The 18248-nt window shown below is 48.6% G+C and overlaps 2 protein-coding genes across 2 annotated transcripts; both read right to left on the minus strand.

The window, feature by feature from the left end:
• Window positions 1–978: 978 nt before the first annotated feature.
• LOC128727789 (ATP-binding cassette sub-family C member 3-like) lies at window positions 979–5641 on the minus strand. The gene is made up of 4 exons (XM_053821731.1): window positions 5615–5641; window positions 5285–5506; window positions 4557–5119; window positions 979–4375 (listed from the first exon to the last, which is right to left on the minus strand). The coding sequence occupies exons 1-4, from the start codon at window positions 5639–5641 to the stop codon at window positions 979–981; spliced, it is 4209 nt and encodes a 1402-aa protein (XP_053677706.1).
• A 586-nt stretch (window positions 5642–6227) lies between these two features.
• LOC128723621 (transient receptor potential-gamma protein) lies at window positions 6228–17887 on the minus strand. The gene is made up of 17 exons (XM_053817379.1): window positions 17788–17887; window positions 15770–15900; window positions 15405–15642; window positions 15175–15317; window positions 14894–15083; window positions 14645–14827; window positions 13244–13355; window positions 12630–12752; window positions 12388–12534; window positions 12046–12185; window positions 11295–11563; window positions 11102–11215; window positions 10841–11036; window positions 10576–10770; window positions 9532–10093; window positions 8967–9463; window positions 6228–8762 (listed from the first exon to the last, which is right to left on the minus strand). The coding sequence occupies exons 1-17, from the start codon at window positions 17827–17829 to the stop codon at window positions 8271–8273; spliced, it is 3774 nt and encodes a 1257-aa protein (XP_053673354.1). The 5' UTR covers window positions 17830–17887; the 3' UTR covers window positions 6228–8270.
• Between the last annotated feature and the right edge of the window lie 361 nt (window positions 17888–18248).

Here is an 18248-nt window from a genome sequence, read left to right on the forward strand (position 1 = left end):
ACGGGATAGCTGTTGGATTATTACATCACATGCGCAAGCGCAACAGGCTCGACTACCCTGGATCATCATGCGCTACGCATACTTTTCAATGGGAAATGAGTTACCGTGACTTGCTGAAGAATTGCAAAACTGACTTGCATAAAATGGTGCAATTCCGGAAAAGCACATATGCCGACGCTCGGGTCTTTATAAAACCATCAACGAAATCGACGGAATCGCTTCAGTCCACGGTCACGGTTTGCGATAAGATAAAGAATGCGTTCTTTCATGCCTGCGCAGCTATTGATCAGCATGAGTAGTAACTTTCGTGGGCGTTTATGCCTTCACATGCGACGTGCGTGCGAGCCATAAGATTGAACCGGAGTTCCCTGCTCTTTTACGTCACACCAATAATAGTTCGTTTTGCACCATTGAGTAGACACTTCAACTTAGAATCGTCCCAGAACTCAAGAGATGAGTCCACCCACTCAAATCGCTTCCCTTATCGCAGTACTACGTATGTGAAAACGCTTCAAGATGCCTGATAGGGAAACGAAAAAACAACCGCATTTATTACATGATTTTTCTTTACAAATGTTGGTAATTCTTTGCCATAAGCGTAAGAAAAAACAACATAGAGTTGTTAGTGTACATTTATTTTACATTAAATTTTACATTTTTATTAGTATATATTTATTTTACAAATATTTAGGCAAATATAAAACCAAGATCCAGTTGATTGAAATCTCATTTCACAATATTATAATATAAGATATTTTATTACAGCTATGTAAAATAAGCTATGCAGTCAAACCCAACATGGAGGATAATAAGTACCAGATATTTGTTTAAGTACCCTGTGGTGATAAAAAAAAACAAGGTATGATCTAGAATGTCTTATTTTAAACGACTGTGAATGTTGCCTTTGGACTAATTATAAAGGCTTGTGGGAGTGCATGAGCTTCCGAAGCTGCAAATATCACGAAACATCTTAACCTACTAATCACGAAAGCCTAGCTCATTCCGTTCCTCGTCCGTGTAATCTTTCAGTGGCGCAATCTTTCTTATGAGTCCTTCGTGTAGCCACAATATACGATCACATGCCTCCACCGTGTTGAGATGGTGCGCAATCATAAGTACGGTACGGTCTTGAAATTGTTCGCGAAGCAACTTCAATATGAGATCCTCCGTTTCACTATTCAAGGCTGATGTTGCCTCGTCAAGGATAATGATCGATCGGCTAAGCAACAGGCCTCGTACTAAGCACAGCAACTGACATTGACCCTCGGAAAGTTCCTGAAGAGTTGCCCCTAAACTTATGTCACTAAGACCACATTCACGTAGAGTACTGTTCAGACGATCAACCGAATAGATTTTCCAGGGATCGATGAAGCTCTGCACTAGTCCCGAAAACAGCCGTGAACTTTGAGGGACGAGTGTCAACGAGCGACGTAGTTTCTCGAGTGACATTTTCTCTAGATCGACCCCACAGATAAGAATATTGCCCGTGGTCTGCTCGGGGTAAAACCGAAAAAGCGTCCCGATGAGGCTAGACTTTCCCGAGCCTGTTCGACCGACTATACCCAGTTTCTCGCCGGCGCCGATTGTCAGCGTGATATTGTGTAGAACTGTCGAACCATCGACGTGGGTAAGTGACACGTCACGATACTCTATCGGTCCTCGAACCGGTAGCCGTTCAGGTCCTATTGTAGGAAAGTCGACACCCGTTTGGTTGAGCTTCTCAGAGCTAAGGTTCAAATACTGCGTTATTCGCTCGAAGGAAATAATATTCTCCTCCAGAAGGCCTGCCGTCCGGAACAGATTGTTGAGAGAAGGTATCAAACGAAGGACGTAGCTGATGATGATTCCAACAAATGCCAATCCAACCATCGACTGGTAGCTAACGGTGAGCAATGCCACGTAGTAAATCACTATCGCTCCGATGAACTCCAAACGAACGCCTATCCACCGATTGGTAGAATTGTTGTAATAGACGTATTGCTGGTACTTATCGACCTGCTCCTGGAACTGACGAAGAAACCGGTCTTCTGCGTCATGCGCTTTAATAGTGTCAAATCCTTGAATTGTTTCGTTGTACTGTAAAATGATTGGAGATCGCGAGTTTGCCTCAAAGCGTTTCAGCGTTCTTGCAACCTGTAGATGGTACCTCAGCAAACGATGAAGGCCATATATTAAAAGTAGTGCAAATATCCCCATCAGAGCAAACAGCAGCACCTCTTCAAACAACTTGTACACGGATACCCCTAACGTCCCTAGTACGCTGAACAAAGCGCTCAGTACTCCTCGAACGTTAGTCAGGATCCTCGCATCCAAGATGTTGAGATCATTCGAAAAGCGGTTTACAATGGCACCGGAATCGTTACTGTCGAAAAACGTCATTGGTTGTCGCAAGATGGTTGATATCAAACGCGTATGAATAGACTTTGCCAAACTAAGGCCACCTAGTTGCAAAATCACGGTTTTTAAGTACACGCATGCTGACCAAACCAAAACTATCGGGCCGGTGGCAAGAAGTTTGTCGTGCGTCCATTTCTGACTGGCGGCCCACTGAGCTAACAGAACGGTTATAACTATGTCCAGCACGGTAACCACCACCTCTAGAAAAACTACGGCGCTGAAGTAATTCCATTTCAGTGCTTTTCCGTAAGCGACATACAGCTCCATAGAAACATTGTCACGTTTGCTATCGTCACCTTTACTGACGGGCTCTTTTGATCGTTTCGATTTTCGACGATACTCTGCAATATATTTGTTACGATTTTCCTCTTGATTTAATCCTGCTATCAACTGGCCATCAACTTGGGAAGATGTATATACATTATCTATAACACCACCGGACATCACTAAGATTGATTCCGCTACAGACAAATGCTCGGGCTCATGAGACACAAAAATACACGTGCAGCCAGCGAGAAGTCCTGTAGATCGGTTGAACACTCTGTCGAATACTTTTCGCGATACGTTCGGATCTAGTGATCGTAGGGGATCATCGAACAGATATAGATCAGCACATCGATACACCGCTCGAGCCAACGAAACACGTCTAGCTTGACCACCGGAGAGCGAATGACCGCCCTCGTTTACGATACGTTCGTCGAAACCCGTAAATGAGGCAAAATCCTCCTCGAGACAGCACGCGTGAATTACGGCATCGTAACGAGCCTGATCATATTCCTCTCCAAACAGGATGTTGCTTCGTATCGTACCACTATGGATCCACGGAGTTTGGGAACAGTATGCTATTCGATTCCCGCTCATAACGGCCTTTCCTGCTGTCTTATTTACCGTGCCAATCATGGCTCGTAAAAGAGTGCTCTTGCCCGCACCATGAATTCCGGTAATAGCGGTAATAGTACCCTTTCGCAATTTGACATTGATATCGCGAAGAATAACTTTATCGCCAATCGAAAACTCTGCTGCCTCCAGCTTTATGATATCATCTCTGCTATCCTGCACCGTGCCTTCCAGCTCATCTACCAACGAGTGTACTACGTCTTGCAATTTTTCGAGTCCGCCATTTTGGCTCTTGGTTTTCAGCTCTGTGTGTTGTAAACAGGACGCTGGTTCTTCCTGTACACTGGTGCGTACTACCCTGTTTATACGATTGAGCGTAGTTTCAGTCAGTTTCCAACTAGTTAACAGATTAGGTATCTGCGACATTGGAAAACGTGTTAGATTAAACAGTGCGATCGCCACAAACATAGACTGTACTGTAAGCAGCGATCCACTACCTATTAGGAACATAAACAGGAATGTTCCGCAAGCCACGATCATTGGAGTAACGATGCTGAACGTATATTTGAGGGCATCATACCACATACTACTGCGCATATACCGAAGCTCATTTCCCCGGTGTTCACCGATGCGTTGCTCGAAGAACTCTTCCATCTGATCGGACTTGATCTGCTTTATCTGCTCGATCGAATCGGTGGTTAACTTCACACGGTCATCTTTGCACTGCATAACCTTTGCTTGTTGGCGTGAGAACTTCTTCGCTAGCCATTCCGTGAGAAGAATCACCGCGAACATGATGAACAACCCGACGATTCCGCTCAGCCCTATGACCAAGAAGAGAGCACCAAACGTGACAGCAATGATCAACGGTCCGGACCAAATCATATGAAGATCCTGCACAAATGGTACGAACACTCCCGTGTCCGTTGTCAGCTTAGCACTGGATGTCTCCGGGGCAGGAGCTTCTATGAGCATGCTTCGGTAGATCGCTCCCATCAAGATTGACTGCACACGAAGTCCTATGTCGTGGGTTGCATGCTGATATTGCATGTTGAGCAATGCAATCAACATCGAAGCAGCGAACATCGTGGTGACGATCCATTTCTGATAGATTCGTGCTTGATTTTCCTCAAGTAGAGCTCTAAAAACAAAGCAGAAATGAAATAATATTTACTCGCTAGTAGAGCACCGGATGCTGGCTAATCGCACTATCGATAATAAGTGCAGAAACACACTCATTGATAATGGCCAAAACCTTTCTGCCTAGTGTTTACACTTCCGTGACTCATAAAATATTATAAGTGCAGTTTAGAGGTACTTACCTCAACAGGTACGGGAAAAGAAAGTATAGCGAAATCAGTAAAAACCGATTCAAGGCGGTCATGATGATGTCTTTTTGGAATGGAAGTAGCAGTCTACGGATAGTAAATGGATGAGTGCAGTTCATATTTGCACTTTCGCAGCGGCTACTAACGGCCGTGTAGCCCTGTTGCATGGTGCTTCTTCCGTACAACTGCAGCAGAGTCTCACATTTACGGTCTTCCCGTAGCGTTCCGAACAGTTTGCCTTCACGATACTTTGAGCTTCCTCGATGTGCCTCTTTATAAGTTTGGTCGAGCCAGGAAAAGAGCAACCGACGGATGAGATTTGGCTCCGGTGATACTTCATCACCGACGCAGGACTGAAGCCCAAATTTGATCGAATTGAAGGCGCACTCGCACAGCCACAAGACGGCCACAAATGTATGGCAGATATCGTACGCGTCCGGATGGTCGAAGACAACGTCCATTGATAAAGCAAGCAAGCGAAGCGTCCAAACAGAAAACAGATAGACGTGATCCACATTATACCGAATGGTCCATATTTGAAGGAAGAGCAAGGCCACCTTGAGAAAACGTGAGATGTAAAGAGTAAGATACGATAATATTGCAGAACGTGGCTCTTATCGCCCAGTCTAAACAAGGCTCAGATAAGATGGCATTTTGAAACAATGTAAAACAGTGGCACAGTGTGACAGACTCGGACGACCGTTGCCATCATGCTTACTTACCATCGAACCTGCCTCAATTACTTCGCGCCACAAGTTATCCGGCTCCCTGACCAACCGATACGACGCCACAAAGGCGCCTGCCAGAGTTGTGAATACCAGGCACACTGAAAGAAACCCGTGAGAAGAAGATCTCCTTCGACCCAGCATCACGTAGCGCACTTCCGACATGACAAACGGCCACAGTAAAAGGTACTGCAGCGAATACACCACCACATGGTCCAACTACGTGGGAGAGGATGCCGTGGATGTGAATAAGCCAACAAAAAAAAATAAACTCGTCTGAGAAAGAGCAGGAAAATTGCCAGGAAAAACACCACTCAACGCACTCACCAACTGAGCTGTGGGTGTCTCGATCATTGGGAAAACACTTTTTTGTCACTCTACCCTCAGTTTTGCTTGTTTCATTCACCTTCTCGCAACGATACTCGACTCATGAACGAAGCACTAGGAAAGCCATCCGACACCGGCTCGCTAAGGGATGTTCGAATCGGCACCTAAACCGAAACTGAGACGCGCCGTGCTACGAAACGTTGCACACATCACGGGAGCGCAGCGCTCATGAGCATTATATCACACGCCTACTGTTTAGACAGAGGTACTACTACGAGAAAGAGGACCACGTGAAGCGTGCTGAGAGAGAATGGAGCCTCTTCGATTGAAGAGAAACGAGCGGTGAATGTGGTTTATTTTTGAAGCAAAATCATCGAGTGCTTCGTGAAGCTTACCTTTACGTTCACGTTTATGGGAGTGCTATGCATTGATTAAAATGATGCACTTTCTTTTGTCCGATTCGACGGTGTCTCGTGGCCACACAGCTACGCATACGCAATGACGAACACCACGCGTCATTAAGTAGTAACGAACCACTGCACGATTTCTCACTAAAAATCCATGAGCAACATTACGGTAGCTTTCTTCAAATTAATTAGATATTTATTAGGTTTCACATTCGCCGCTCGTTAGCGGAACGTTTGACAAATTCCGGAATCCGTTTTCGCTTTTCCACGGCTTTTCCAGCTGATCTATCTATTCATACAACTGTCAGCGAGCTTGTAACGTACAAATCTTGCAGTTTTAACTGAAAGTCAACACTCCATCCCATCCATTCAACAATCAATCAACAATCAATGTTCTGCTCCTCGAAAGCACCGGTTAGACAACGCGATTCCAGCCACTAATGCTACTGTACCGCAGCTCGACTGAACTCCTTCGCCCGAGACATCAACGCCTTTTTTGGTGCAGTATCAATAGCAGCCGCTACCGCTAGTCATCCGGCTGGCGCTTGACAAAGCCATAAATTCTGCTCTAGATCTGCCCTCTTATCTATTTGCATTATCTACATGCGCCTGGATAGTCGTGTTTTGTTGCCCATGTTCCGCCATAAATATGTTTTTGGTTAAACGACCTCGTAGCTTCTTTTCTATGCTTCTAATGGTATTTAATTACTTCTGTTTCTTTTTTCTCTACATGATGGTATTCGATCTTTTCTACTTTTCCTTTATTATTACCCCTTCTTCTGCCTCTTTACCTATCGTATCTTCGTATTTCTGTGAACCGATTTTCGCCAACCTAATCTGTACTACGATTAATTATGTTTTCTTAATCTATTGAACTTGTTGTTTTTTTTTTCGATAATAGCTAACATTTCTTTTAGTGTGCACTATCATTCGAACGACATATCGTTCCTACAGTGTTTTCCATTTCACATTTTTCGCATTCTTAGTTCGCGTTGAATGCAAGTTCACGTAAGCTACCATTAGTTGTTCCAGTTTCTGTATGGGATAATTATTATATATCTGTTACATGTTGTGTTAAGGCCTCCTTTTTACTTCTGTGTTAAGTTTTCTCTTTAATTAATGTTGTTTCCATGTACAGTTGAACATTGTTCCATAACAGCTACAACGACAATTTTAAAGAAGTGCCGACGGCTCATCGTCAGCAGAATGCGCACGAGCGCAGGATAATCAATTAGTGTTGGAGTTTTCTTTGACGTTTCATTCCGTTTTAAAAACGACCTCTCGGGTTAGTTCTTACATGTTTCTCCCGTTTCATAGATGCTTCCATTTGATGATATTCTACCTGCCATCGCAAATTGTACGCGCTGGAATCCGGTGTGGTATGTTTCGCTTATCGTGCTAAAAATTGTAGGGTTTTTAAGGTGTACGAAATTGACGCACACCATCTTAACGGTTAAACGGTTAAAAGAGAATGCATGAGAGTGCACATGAGTCCCAGTGGTAGCACGTTCGAGGATAACAACTGATCACTCGCAAAGGGTGACACGAAATGCAATCCCGCTGTTGTTCCTGTACGATTTCCAATAGCCTAACAAATGATTGTTTAACATCTACTCTAACGGCCACTTAGCACATTCACTTCTCAAGAGACCTGGTCCCCTATTATGTGTTTTCGTATTACCTATCGCTAAAACCACCGTTGATCCGCCGCAGGTAGTGGCCTCTTTCCAACAGGATTAGATCGTGTCGGTAGCCTCAACTTCGGCGCCCAAAGGACACCACACTTCGTCCTCCCAACGTGGCAACCTTCCGAAGTGAAACCTCGACAGGATCGTTGCCGACAGACGAGTTCTCTCACGCAAAACATCTCCTTCTCACACCCGTTACTTTTCCTGTTAGGCCCTTCCGGATACCCCCTCGAGGGGTTGACTCCTCTTTACAAGAGTTCACGACAACCGACCAGCGGAAAACCTGCCATTTTCTCCTCCTGCTCTCGTTCCCATCGTTCCCATCCCATTGGTCGTCGAAGGAGGTGCTTGATTTCATCTTCTCGCTTGCAACCGATTCGCGTGTCTTATACACTGGTTTAGAATTGATGCTTTATACTAGTTTACAGATGTCCGTCTAAGGATGTTGCTTTCCTTCAACCACCACCCTTGCACCAGGCAGTTCGGCCTTCCGCTATATTTACACACAAATAGTCTAGCGAGCGCCACCACATGCCCCACAACGCTCCGTGCTTCCTTCTCCTATAACCAGCCTTGCGAATGCAAATGGCCCCTCAATGGAGTCACGCCCGGTATCTTTGGTACCGAACGCAACGTTGCCGACGCCGACGACTGTCCTCCTCCTCCTCCGGTTCCGCTACCAGTGCCACCTGCTCCTCCACCCCCGAAAGCACCCTCGTAAGTGCTGGGGCTTCCTCCACCATCACTACCATCGCGATGCTCCTGCAAACGGAGTAACGGTTCGTTGGAGCAGTTCCGACCACGAATGATCTTCTGGTGCTTGTGCACTGTCAGTGATGCCTGAGGTGGTGTTGATAGCGTGGCAACCGGTGCTGGCTGTTCAACACTTTCCTCCGTGGTTGACGGAGTCAGTGGCGCGGGTCCTTCAAGTTGCTGCTCGATCGAGTGCTGCTGACTTTGGGTCGCTTCATGACGCGCCGTTCGAGCGCTGCTGGTCGGTTCGGGCTCATCACTGGCACCTCGCGTTGGCACACTGGAAGCACGTTTCAGTACCTATTTCCGGAAGACAGGATACATTAATTACGGTCCACCGACACCTCACGTTCAGTGCAGGTACGTGACGCATCAAAGATGCACTTGAAAAGTGCATTCGAATGAGTCCGTCCGCATGGAATTGAATCCACGAATGTTAAACGTGACTAAAAGGCGTGACACTCAGTGGCAGAAAGTAATACACTCCATCGTCTCAAAGCTCACCTTGCTGTTTGCGTTTTCCGCCACGTTGCCAGCATTTGCCGCCGGTTGCGACTCACAGGGTGGCTCTAGCACCGGACTGGAGTTGCGGCTGTTCGAGAACTTTTTCCTCTTGCGCTTCAGTGCGGCCAGAGCGCCAAAGTGCAGATGGTAATGGTGCGTGTGTTCCTTCGCCTCACGTCCATTTTTCCCATTTGCGGCCACGGCACTGCTGTGCTGTTGCGTACGATCACTTCCACCGTGCTGTCGTCGATCGTGATGTCGATCGCGAGCTCGATGCGAGTGCTTGTGAGGATCAGGACACGGTTCCACGTCGGGCCGATCGAGGCTGGGGTTTGAGTCGGAAGGTGACTCCGTGATTGCTTCATCTGACGCCGGACTGTTGCTGTGGCTTGCCGATTCACCTCGACCCGGTCCGTGATTGCACACCGAGTCTTCCGAGCGCGATCGACCGATGAACTTCGAAACACTTCCGTGTTTCGCGGCCTCGATCAACGTACCTTGGGGCAGTAAATGGCAGTAGGTCAACTTAGTGGCATTTGGTGCGTTTTGCGTGACCGATACTCACCCCAACGCTTTTTGTGAGAACCGGGACGGCCCTTGGAGTTAAACTTTGGAGCAAGCTTCGCCAGCTTGTGGATGGGGTTATTGTTCTCCCCGAAGGAGCTCTGCGATTGGGACGAATACTGGTGCATCGGGTTGACCTGATGAAGGGCTTTCTTGGGTGTAAGTCCAGGCCCAAAAACGCCCGCGAACAGCTCATGCGGCGAATGATCCGGCAGCTGCGAGATAAACTCCGATACAGGCGTCAGGTGTTGTGGCGCATCCGGTGCCGGTGGAGGCGCAATATTGAAGCCCTTCATCAGCCGACGTTCCTTCTGACGGTTCTTCTTGCCACCTACGCCGCTACCCTGCCCGGTTGCGATGGCCGTGTTCATGCCGCTGTTCTTCAGGATCTCGACCAGCTCGCACCGGAACGCCGAGATGTCCTGCTTGATTTCGTTCACGTCATCCTCCGTGACGCCCTGCGATTCCGCCTTTCGCTGCTCCACCGTCACGTACCGTCGTACTAAGTTGCGCATGATGCTCTGATACCGGAAGTCTCGCTCGCTCGCTTGCTTTACCTTCCGCTGAAACGAATGTAATCGAAACCACCAGAGCAAATAGCCGCAAAAGGAAAACCCACCACACACCACGAACCACACCATCCCGTACACACACATATGCGCGCACACACACACACACACACACATAGCCATTCGTGCCACAATTGCATAGAAAAAGTGATAGAGAGCAAAAGCGCGCAGGAAAAAGGAAAAAGAAGGGAGAAGAAATTGTAAAACCACACATTAACAAAACGGACGTGTATGGTGTGCCCTCTAATGGTATCTAATGGTGCCTAAAGTGCCTTTTAGAGGGTGGGAGAAAGGGGAGGGGGGGGTGGGTTTGAGGCAACTATTTTACAACGCGGGGGGATAAACAACTACAGGTGCACTTCTAAAGGATGAAGGATTTCTCACGGTGCCTTGCCGGTGGGATGTTGATTGAAGCGAATTTTGGCGAGAGCTATAATGGTGCAGTAATCTAACCGTCCATCGTCGGACGGACTTACTCGAATCGTTTTCATGTGCTCCTTTTTCACGGCCTTGGAGTGACCGCAGAACTTCCGCTTCACCCACTGGAAGATGTAAAATATGGACTTCGGTGTCGGTATGATGTTGAACGGTGGAGGACACGTGCCACCCTCCTCGAAATAGCTGATCCAGAGCTTCGACCGGGCAAACTTCCACTCGACGTCCGCTCGTTCCTGTTTGTTTGTAACCGAAAAGGATGCTCCATAAGTTGAGAAACTACCGCACAACATCAGCTCCACTCACCGAGATCAGTTGATATGAGTGATTCATCATGGCAATCAGCAGGTTCAGCAGCACAACGATGTTGATCACCGAGTACGTTCCAAACATCAGCATACCCCAGAAACGCGTGAAAATTTTGATTCCATCCAGCTCAAAGTTCTCCAAATCCACCAAACCAAATACGGCCCAGAAAAGCGTCTGTATCGTCTCGAAAAGGCTATTGTGAAACGGAACACCAACAGTTAGTATAAAACGGTTAAATTTATTGACCTTCAAACGTACTTGGCAAAACGTCGCCACACAAGACACGCATTCGGATCCGTGGAGGTGACGTTTTGTGGATTTGAAAAATTAGACACATCCGGACAGCGTTTTTTCTCCATGTCGGCGTAATACCTGCAAGGAATAACGATCGAACATGCCATCAGTATTAAGGCACCTGTTTAACCGTTTTATTTAGTGCAAAATAACATACCACAACAGTTGATTGAGACCACTGCTGAACGCAAACAGCACCAGCACGTAGAGGAAGAAAAACTTCATGATGTCCATCACCATACGCGACAGAGACACCTGTAGCGGCCCGAGATGTGGATTCACCGAAAAGATGTACACCAGCTTGAGCGAACTGAAGATGTTGGCCGCCGAAAACAGGCCCTCCGATATTAACATCGGATCCCACGTGTCCCAGCTTTCGCGAGGCAAATCCGCCGCCTGAGGATTGTATGTCATCTCTTTTTGGACCTGCAAAAGATACACAGAGCCAAACGGAAGGACGCAGATGCGATAAATTAATGGAATATGCAAGTTTTTCCTGCATTTCGCAGTGCATTACATCAGCAAGCCTACTCGGCAAGCTAGAGTGTGATGAATTGTCCCACCGAACGCACATTGCTAGGACTACGGTTTTTTTTCGGACATAACCACGCGTACCGGTAGTACCTTAACCACTTACGCTGAAGTACATCAACAAACACTCCACCAAAGGACAGCCGATCATTTGGCTCAGCATTTTGGCAAATGTTTTCCGAGCGGTACTTCTGATGCGAAAATCCAATTAACTTGCCGACATATACCCGCGGAAGGTGTGTCCCCATATGGACGGTGTTGCTAGGCGGCAAGGTACGGAAAAGTTTACCCACCAACGCGCCCTTCCAGCGCCTAATTACAAATGCCGCACACCGCTGACGAGCCACCCAGTGTTCCCGAGTGCCTGGGAAGCTTACCTCGAAGTAGGAAACCACCCGTAGAGCCACCGTCGCCACGTACAGCGAATTGGTCACAAAGTCTATCACATTCCACATATCGTTCACGTACTCCTGCAGTCCCACGTCCCACAGCTGCTTCACCTCGCTCCAGATGAGACCTGCAAATTGAACGAACAGGCGGAAATGAGCGCGAGGGTGAAAATCTGCCTACATTTTTAGGCTGTCGTGCAAAATCCGGTGTGCCAGTGTGAAGGACACACAGATGGCACGTTCGGGTACGACACGATAAGGCGATGCATCGATCGGTCGAGCGTGCAAAACTTTTAATTAGATTTTTCATTTTCAACGATGATCACTTACCGCTGACCCAGGCCAATATGAGCCACTCGATCAGGGTTGGGCTTGCACCGCGCTTGGTAGGCACTTCGTCATGCTGCTGGCTTACATCCGCTCCCCACACGCTCCCCATCACCGTCTCGATGCGTTGCGAGGCCAGCATAAGAAGAACTGAGGAGAAAAAAAATAGCACATTAGAAACGAATCTCTCGACTGCACGCCATCTGCAGGGGTGGACGATTTTCCAGGCTGCATTCTCTACTTACATAAAAACGTGAAGTACGACGCACTGTGACAGATGAACTTGATGAACGGTTTCCGCATGGTTTGGCCGAGCGACGAGTGCGGTGCGATGATGTACGAGAATGAAAACAGCGGAAACATGATGCCTGTGAACGGAAGTGTCCAGCGGAACGGGCGGAACGAACGGAATGAGATGATTTCCGATTAATTATTGCCACCTTAGGGGGCAGGGATTTTGGTTGCTATCCACACCACACTGTAATTTCCCGGGCAGGCCCTTAATGAGTGGTGCCGGTTGATTTGATTTCACTCCTCCCCAGTCTCCCGGGAAAAGCCTCTTTTCATGGGCATAAGATTTTCCGGAACGTGTCGCTTAATGAGACGATTACTTTATCTTTCCCAGAACGGGAATTGGGATGAGGAATTTCGAATTTCCTGCGTACACGACGAGAGACGTTGTTCGCTCACGATTAATTGGAAGTTAAAAGTTTTGTCAAACAGAAAAATTCTGCGTCTTTAGGGAGATTTTTTTCGACTTTTTTTCGTACACGCCACTCCCTTCTGATGTTCTCGTCTAGTTGGTGGTACTTTAAACTGTCTGGAAATGAGCGGGAGTTGCATGGTTTTTATAGCTTACCTATTCGCACGATCTCTAATGCTTGCAGTGCCATGTTTTTCCTCCGGAAGCCCGGCAGCCCCTCGTACCAGATGCTGGCCAGCAGCTGCTGCACGTTTGGATGCGAAACGAACTGGAACGGCAGGAAGCAAACATTCAGCCTATCTGATGCTAGGTGGTGGTTTTAAATCCCATCGCTATCTCTCGTATAATGCATTTTGGGGCAACGGATTCTCTGCCCTAGCGCCATGTGCCTCGGGTGCACACGTGATGCCGTGAATCAGCCCGGCGAAGCTCGACCCGGAGTATCGTGTAGCCGAGCTAGCATCAACATGAAATTGAAACCGGCTGTGCTTGTCGGCTGCATTTTATTGAAGGAAAATATAATCTTTCGCTTTGAAAACAAGCTCCCGTACACGAGATGGATGGAAACGTGAACCTCCAAACGATGGCCCCAAACACGACTGGTTTCTGTGCCCGGAGTCGAATGCTTTTTTATTCATGGCTGCATTCCTCTCGCGTCGGAATTTCTGCTCCGAAATACCCGCCACAGGGGAAACTCGAGATTTACGAAGGATTTACAAAAATCCCAGTGGACTCGGAGGATGCAGCAACATAGCTTTTACGCCGGTGGGTACAAAAACACACAAAATAGCAACGGCACCGAGGAATCAAAACAAAACTGTGAACATGGCACGGAATTTCAGGTACATTCTCCACCAACGCAACATTGTTCGAGCTACGCGTGGCCACGGGTGCAAATTGTTGCTTCTTAAATATGTTCGCTTGGAAGACTTTCTCACTTAAACGTGCTCTTTTTGCCATGCTAACGAAATTTTACAAAGAAACACCTCGGCAAGCATGGGAAAACACGCACTACGGAAGAAAAACAACGCGATGAATATATGAAGCTGAAACACCAGGCGCCTCCATCGCAATCTAAGCTGAGAAACGGGATGGTTTCCTTGTATGAAAGCAACGTGCCCCACAATGACCACAATGTAGGCTGGAAAAATTTTCATAAAATATCATATTTGCATTCACTACCCGTTAAGACCACGCTACCAGAGTGCCGTTGGTGCCATTACAATAACAATAAACATGTGGTCCATTTTCATCCGACTTTGTCCGCCCGCCAACCGCGAGGGTTTATGCAAATGCTGTGCCAGATGTAAATCTAGTCATTTTCAATCTCCCCAATCTATCTGTCCCACGTCCGAAAGGACGAGGAAGGCAAATACTCGTCGCGCCAAGTTTGCTTCCAATTAGCGACTGTCATAGCGCGGGCAAACGATGCTTTTCGCAGCACTCAAACTGCATGCTAATTAGTGGTCATGAATATTGATGCACTCGGAAGTGGGACCGCTCGTGGAAGTGAAATTGGCGTGACTGCTCTGCCAGCGGTCTCATTTCGATGCCTACCTTCTTCTGGCGCAGCTTGACGGCGAGCTTCAACCGGTTCAGATGCATCCGATCGCCATGCTCAAAGGCTGGTCCGGTGGGGTCGTGGTTTAGCAACACTTCCAGCTCATGGGAGGACCTCGTGTGATCGAGCAGTGCCGTCGCAAAGTCCTGACACTGTCGTCGTAGCTCTTGGTACTCGTTCTAGTGGTGAGAATGTAAAAATTAATACAACGCTTCGGTGCGCGTGTAAACCGCGGACAAACGTACCTTGAACTCATGCTCGAGAAAGCTCAACCGTCGTAGCTCCCAGCTCAGCTCGAACGCGGTCAGTATGGGATCCTTGGACGAAAGCGCCACAAGGGACGGACTGGCTAACGCCCGGTAGGCGTTGATACGCGACCGAGAGTGACGCAGCGAGTCCTCCTGGCGGGATGTAACGCAATCATCGCAGCCGCATCTGCAGACAGAAGACAAAAGGCATTTTATTTCACCACACGACAAGAGCAGGACGAAACAAAATGGCGGCCAGCGAGTGGGCTGCATCGTACCGAACGTCATGCGGCATAGGCAGTGTGGCGCCGCGGTCGAGCAAAATTTTGATGATCTCATAGTTATCGCGGTGGGCGGCCAGTATCAGTGGGGTGATGTCCGGCGTGAAGGTGGCCGTATCCGGCGGAAGTGCCTCCCAACTCTGCAAAACAAAAAGCAAGAGGAAACCAAATGCAATGAGCCTCCGGCCGCCGGATGGTATGATCGGTGGAGTGCTCTCGGTACTGACGTGAGGATCACCGCTCTTGTGACTGCTGTCCTCGTGGTCCAGCAGCACCTCGACGGCTTCGACAAACTCCTCCGAGATGGCGTGCAGCAGGGCGTCCTTCGTGTCCATCCGGTGATTGATGAGCAGCTCCACCATCTCCAGGTTCTCGTTGTCGATGGCCATCAACAGGGCGGACCGTCCCAGTGGGTCGACACAGTTGATGTTGATGTGCGATTCCGCCTCGGCTTTCTCCAGTATCCTGCAAACGCGAATCGAGGACACGAGGTTATGTTTACGCTCGGCTCGGACCAAGGATTGCGGCGACAAGATTGATCTGCTGACTCAGACCACCCCCCGATTTGTGGCCGTCGTGGGTCTGCTCTTACCTTCTTGTCGTGGCGACATCACCCCGCTCGACGGCCAGCAAGTACTTCTTCTCCTCCAGCGACAGGGCGGCGATTTCCTGATGCGGTCTGACCACATTTTCTTCCTCCATCATGCCGTGGATGCTGTGTCTCTGTAGCCGCAGGACGAACGGGCGGATCGATGGAAGAAGAAACGCAAAAACAAAACGCTCGTTAATTCACATACGGTCGGCGTTAATTGTTGCTCCGCAGGAACCAACTACTTGGCCCCTTTGGTAAAGGACAAGGTCACATTCCGACACCCGGATGAGGCAACGAACAAAACGATACACGAGGCTCGAGGACAAGCAGCACGCACAACGAACGAATGCTACAAACTCAACCGACACTGATACGGCCTATCTGAACAAGCCAACAAGCATCATAAAAAGGGTCGCTTGGTAGCGACAAAAAATCAGCCCTCTGTAGTCGATCCAAACATCAGCCAAAAAAATGGCCAAACTCCCTGTAAAACCTGCTCCGGACCTGAGCTGGAGGTTGGCGTGAGAGTGCAATCGTTTAAGCGCCCATAAACTGGTCGGTGAAAGTATGGTTCCCGGGCTTTTCCACAGCCTTCTGAGCGTGCTTTTTTACGACGCTTTTGACAGACGCGCAACCCACTGGAGCCTGTCACTTTTGGAGGGCCCCGACAGTTACCGGAATTATGGCGGATTCGTTTGTTTTAAACGATTGTGCTTTGCTTCGCTGCTCGAGCTTTGATGGGCCTTGGCGAAAAGCTAATTAATGTTTTACGTTGTTTTACGGTGCGATTTCGTTGGAGTTGTTTGTGATTCGATGACAATTGTGACTTTCCGCAAGTGCTCGTAGGCGCATAAGCTCCAATAATCCAGCGTTGAACCACTGTAAAGCAATCAGAACGGGTCGGTGTTAGCGGTTTTCTTCGAAATGTGCACAGAAAATGCACACGGATTTACTTTTACCCCACACTTTCTACAGGGTGCTCGGTACAAGTGGACATCTAATAAACAGGGATTTAATTATGACATGAACGACGCCACGTACAAGAAAAGCTAATCCTACGCCACCGCCGAAGCTCGTGGAAAAACATCCCATCGTGCGATCGGAACATGAGCCACGATGCAGCGATTCCCCGATAAGCTCCGATTGAGATAAATGATCCGTTCCGGACAAGCCACCGTGCATTGTTGAGTTGTGTAAGTTTCCTCGGACGCTGTGAACGTCGGAGATTTTACACACTTCACCCGGCTGACCATCTTCATTAGTAATTCTAGCTTCCCTTCGCGCGCTCGCTCGCATCCTCCACGCCGCTCGTTTGCTATGATGCCGCTATAATGATGTGTACCGTGCACGATGCACATCGGATGCGAACCGGGAGACTGGCAAGCCACGGAAAAGGACACGATGGTTCACTCTTCACAGCCCGGGAACACGACCAGCTGCTACGTGCGCATTTCAGGGCGATGGAGCGAGCGAAAGAGTTTCCCTTTTGTCGCACGGTTTCTGCCGCTTGTCCACCACTGAAGTCCGTGCTGTGGCATTCCAGTGAAATCCTTGCAAAATCCGTCATTGTCCAACCGCGCGGTGCACTGTCGGAGGCAAGTTGGATTAGGGAGAGTAGAATGGCATCCGCAAACGACCCAGTGTTCCAGGCCGAGGAGCGAATGAGGCCCATCAACTCTTGCGTGGGGCTGTGCCGAGCTGCACCTTGACACCTGAATGCATTATAAATGAAGGGATAGTGACAGCTTCTTCCTCCAGCACGTGTGGGGGTGAGTGGCAAAACTTTCCCCCGTGAACGGACCCGACCAGGGAGCTGACACGGTACGATGAGGTTGACTTTTCCTCCGCTGCACAGGATTCACACCCTTACAGACTAACAGCATGCGCTGGGAGTCAGCCCGGTGTTGTTTACACTGCCGTTTAACGCTCATGCCACGGCTTCGGGTGATTTGACGTGGGAAAAACGGGATCCGGCGCCATCACGCGTATCACCATTTTCCCTGCCGACGGGCGCTTACCTTAACTCGTTTATCTGCAAATTTTTCCGCCGAAGGCGTCATGTACGGCGGCAGTGGGATGTCTATTTTGGTGTCCCTTCGGTCCGTTGGGCCACCCCCGCTTGGCCCTCCGTTGCCTCCTCCTCCTCCACCTCCCCCTCCTGCTGCTGCTGCTGCTGCTGCAGCATTGCCGGACGTCAGGTCGGCCGTGGAGTCGCCATCGCCAGCCGCCGGTACACTGCCCCTCTGGGTCAGCGCCCGTTGGGTCATGGATTCCGGGGTCGACGTACGCCGAGCAGCCGATTTTTCATTCTTCACGAATAGTTTACTCTTTAGCGTTGTACTTTCCATCGAGTCGTTTTGCCCCACATTTTCTTCACCACTTTCTGGAAAGCGAGGAAAGGAACGGTTAGTGCCAGCATGGGTAAGTACTTGTTTACTAAGGCTCTCGATGAAGGTTAGCGGCGTGGTCGGCTAACTGG

The sequence above is a fragment of the Anopheles nili genome, chromosome 3 (genome assembly GCF_943737925.1).
Source record: "Anopheles nili chromosome 3, idAnoNiliSN_F5_01, whole genome shotgun sequence".
Taxonomy (NCBI): domain Eukaryota; kingdom Metazoa; phylum Arthropoda; class Insecta; order Diptera; family Culicidae; genus Anopheles; species Anopheles nili.

What these genes read in the sequence shown, in the direction of transcription:
- LOC128727789 (XM_053821731.1), bottom strand. Translation starts at nt 5,641, where the DNA reads ATGATCGAGACACCCACAGCTCAGTTG. An exon ending in AGACACCCACAGCTCAGTTG is followed by an intron (nt 5,507 to 5,614) that starts GTGAGTGCGTTG and finishes TCTCCCACGTAG; the next exon opens with TTGGACCATGTGGTGGTGTA. An exon ending in CTTTTCCCGTACCTGTTGAG is followed by an intron (nt 4,376 to 4,556) that starts GTAAGTACCTCT and finishes CTTTGTTTTTAG; the next exon opens with AGCTCTACTTGAGGAAAATC.
- LOC128723621 (XM_053817379.1), bottom strand. Translation starts at nt 17,829, where the DNA reads ATGACGCCTTCGGCGGAAAAATTTGCAGATAAACGAGTTAAG. An exon ending in CATATTGGCCTGGGTCAGCG is followed by an intron (nt 12,186 to 12,387) that starts GTAAGTGATCAT and finishes TTCAATTTGCAG; the next exon opens with GTCTCATCTGGAGCGAGGTG. An exon ending in TTCTCACAAAAAGCGTTGGG is followed by an intron (nt 9,464 to 9,531) that starts GTGAGTATCGGT and finishes TACTGCCCCAAG; the next exon opens with GTACGTTGATCGAGGCCGCG.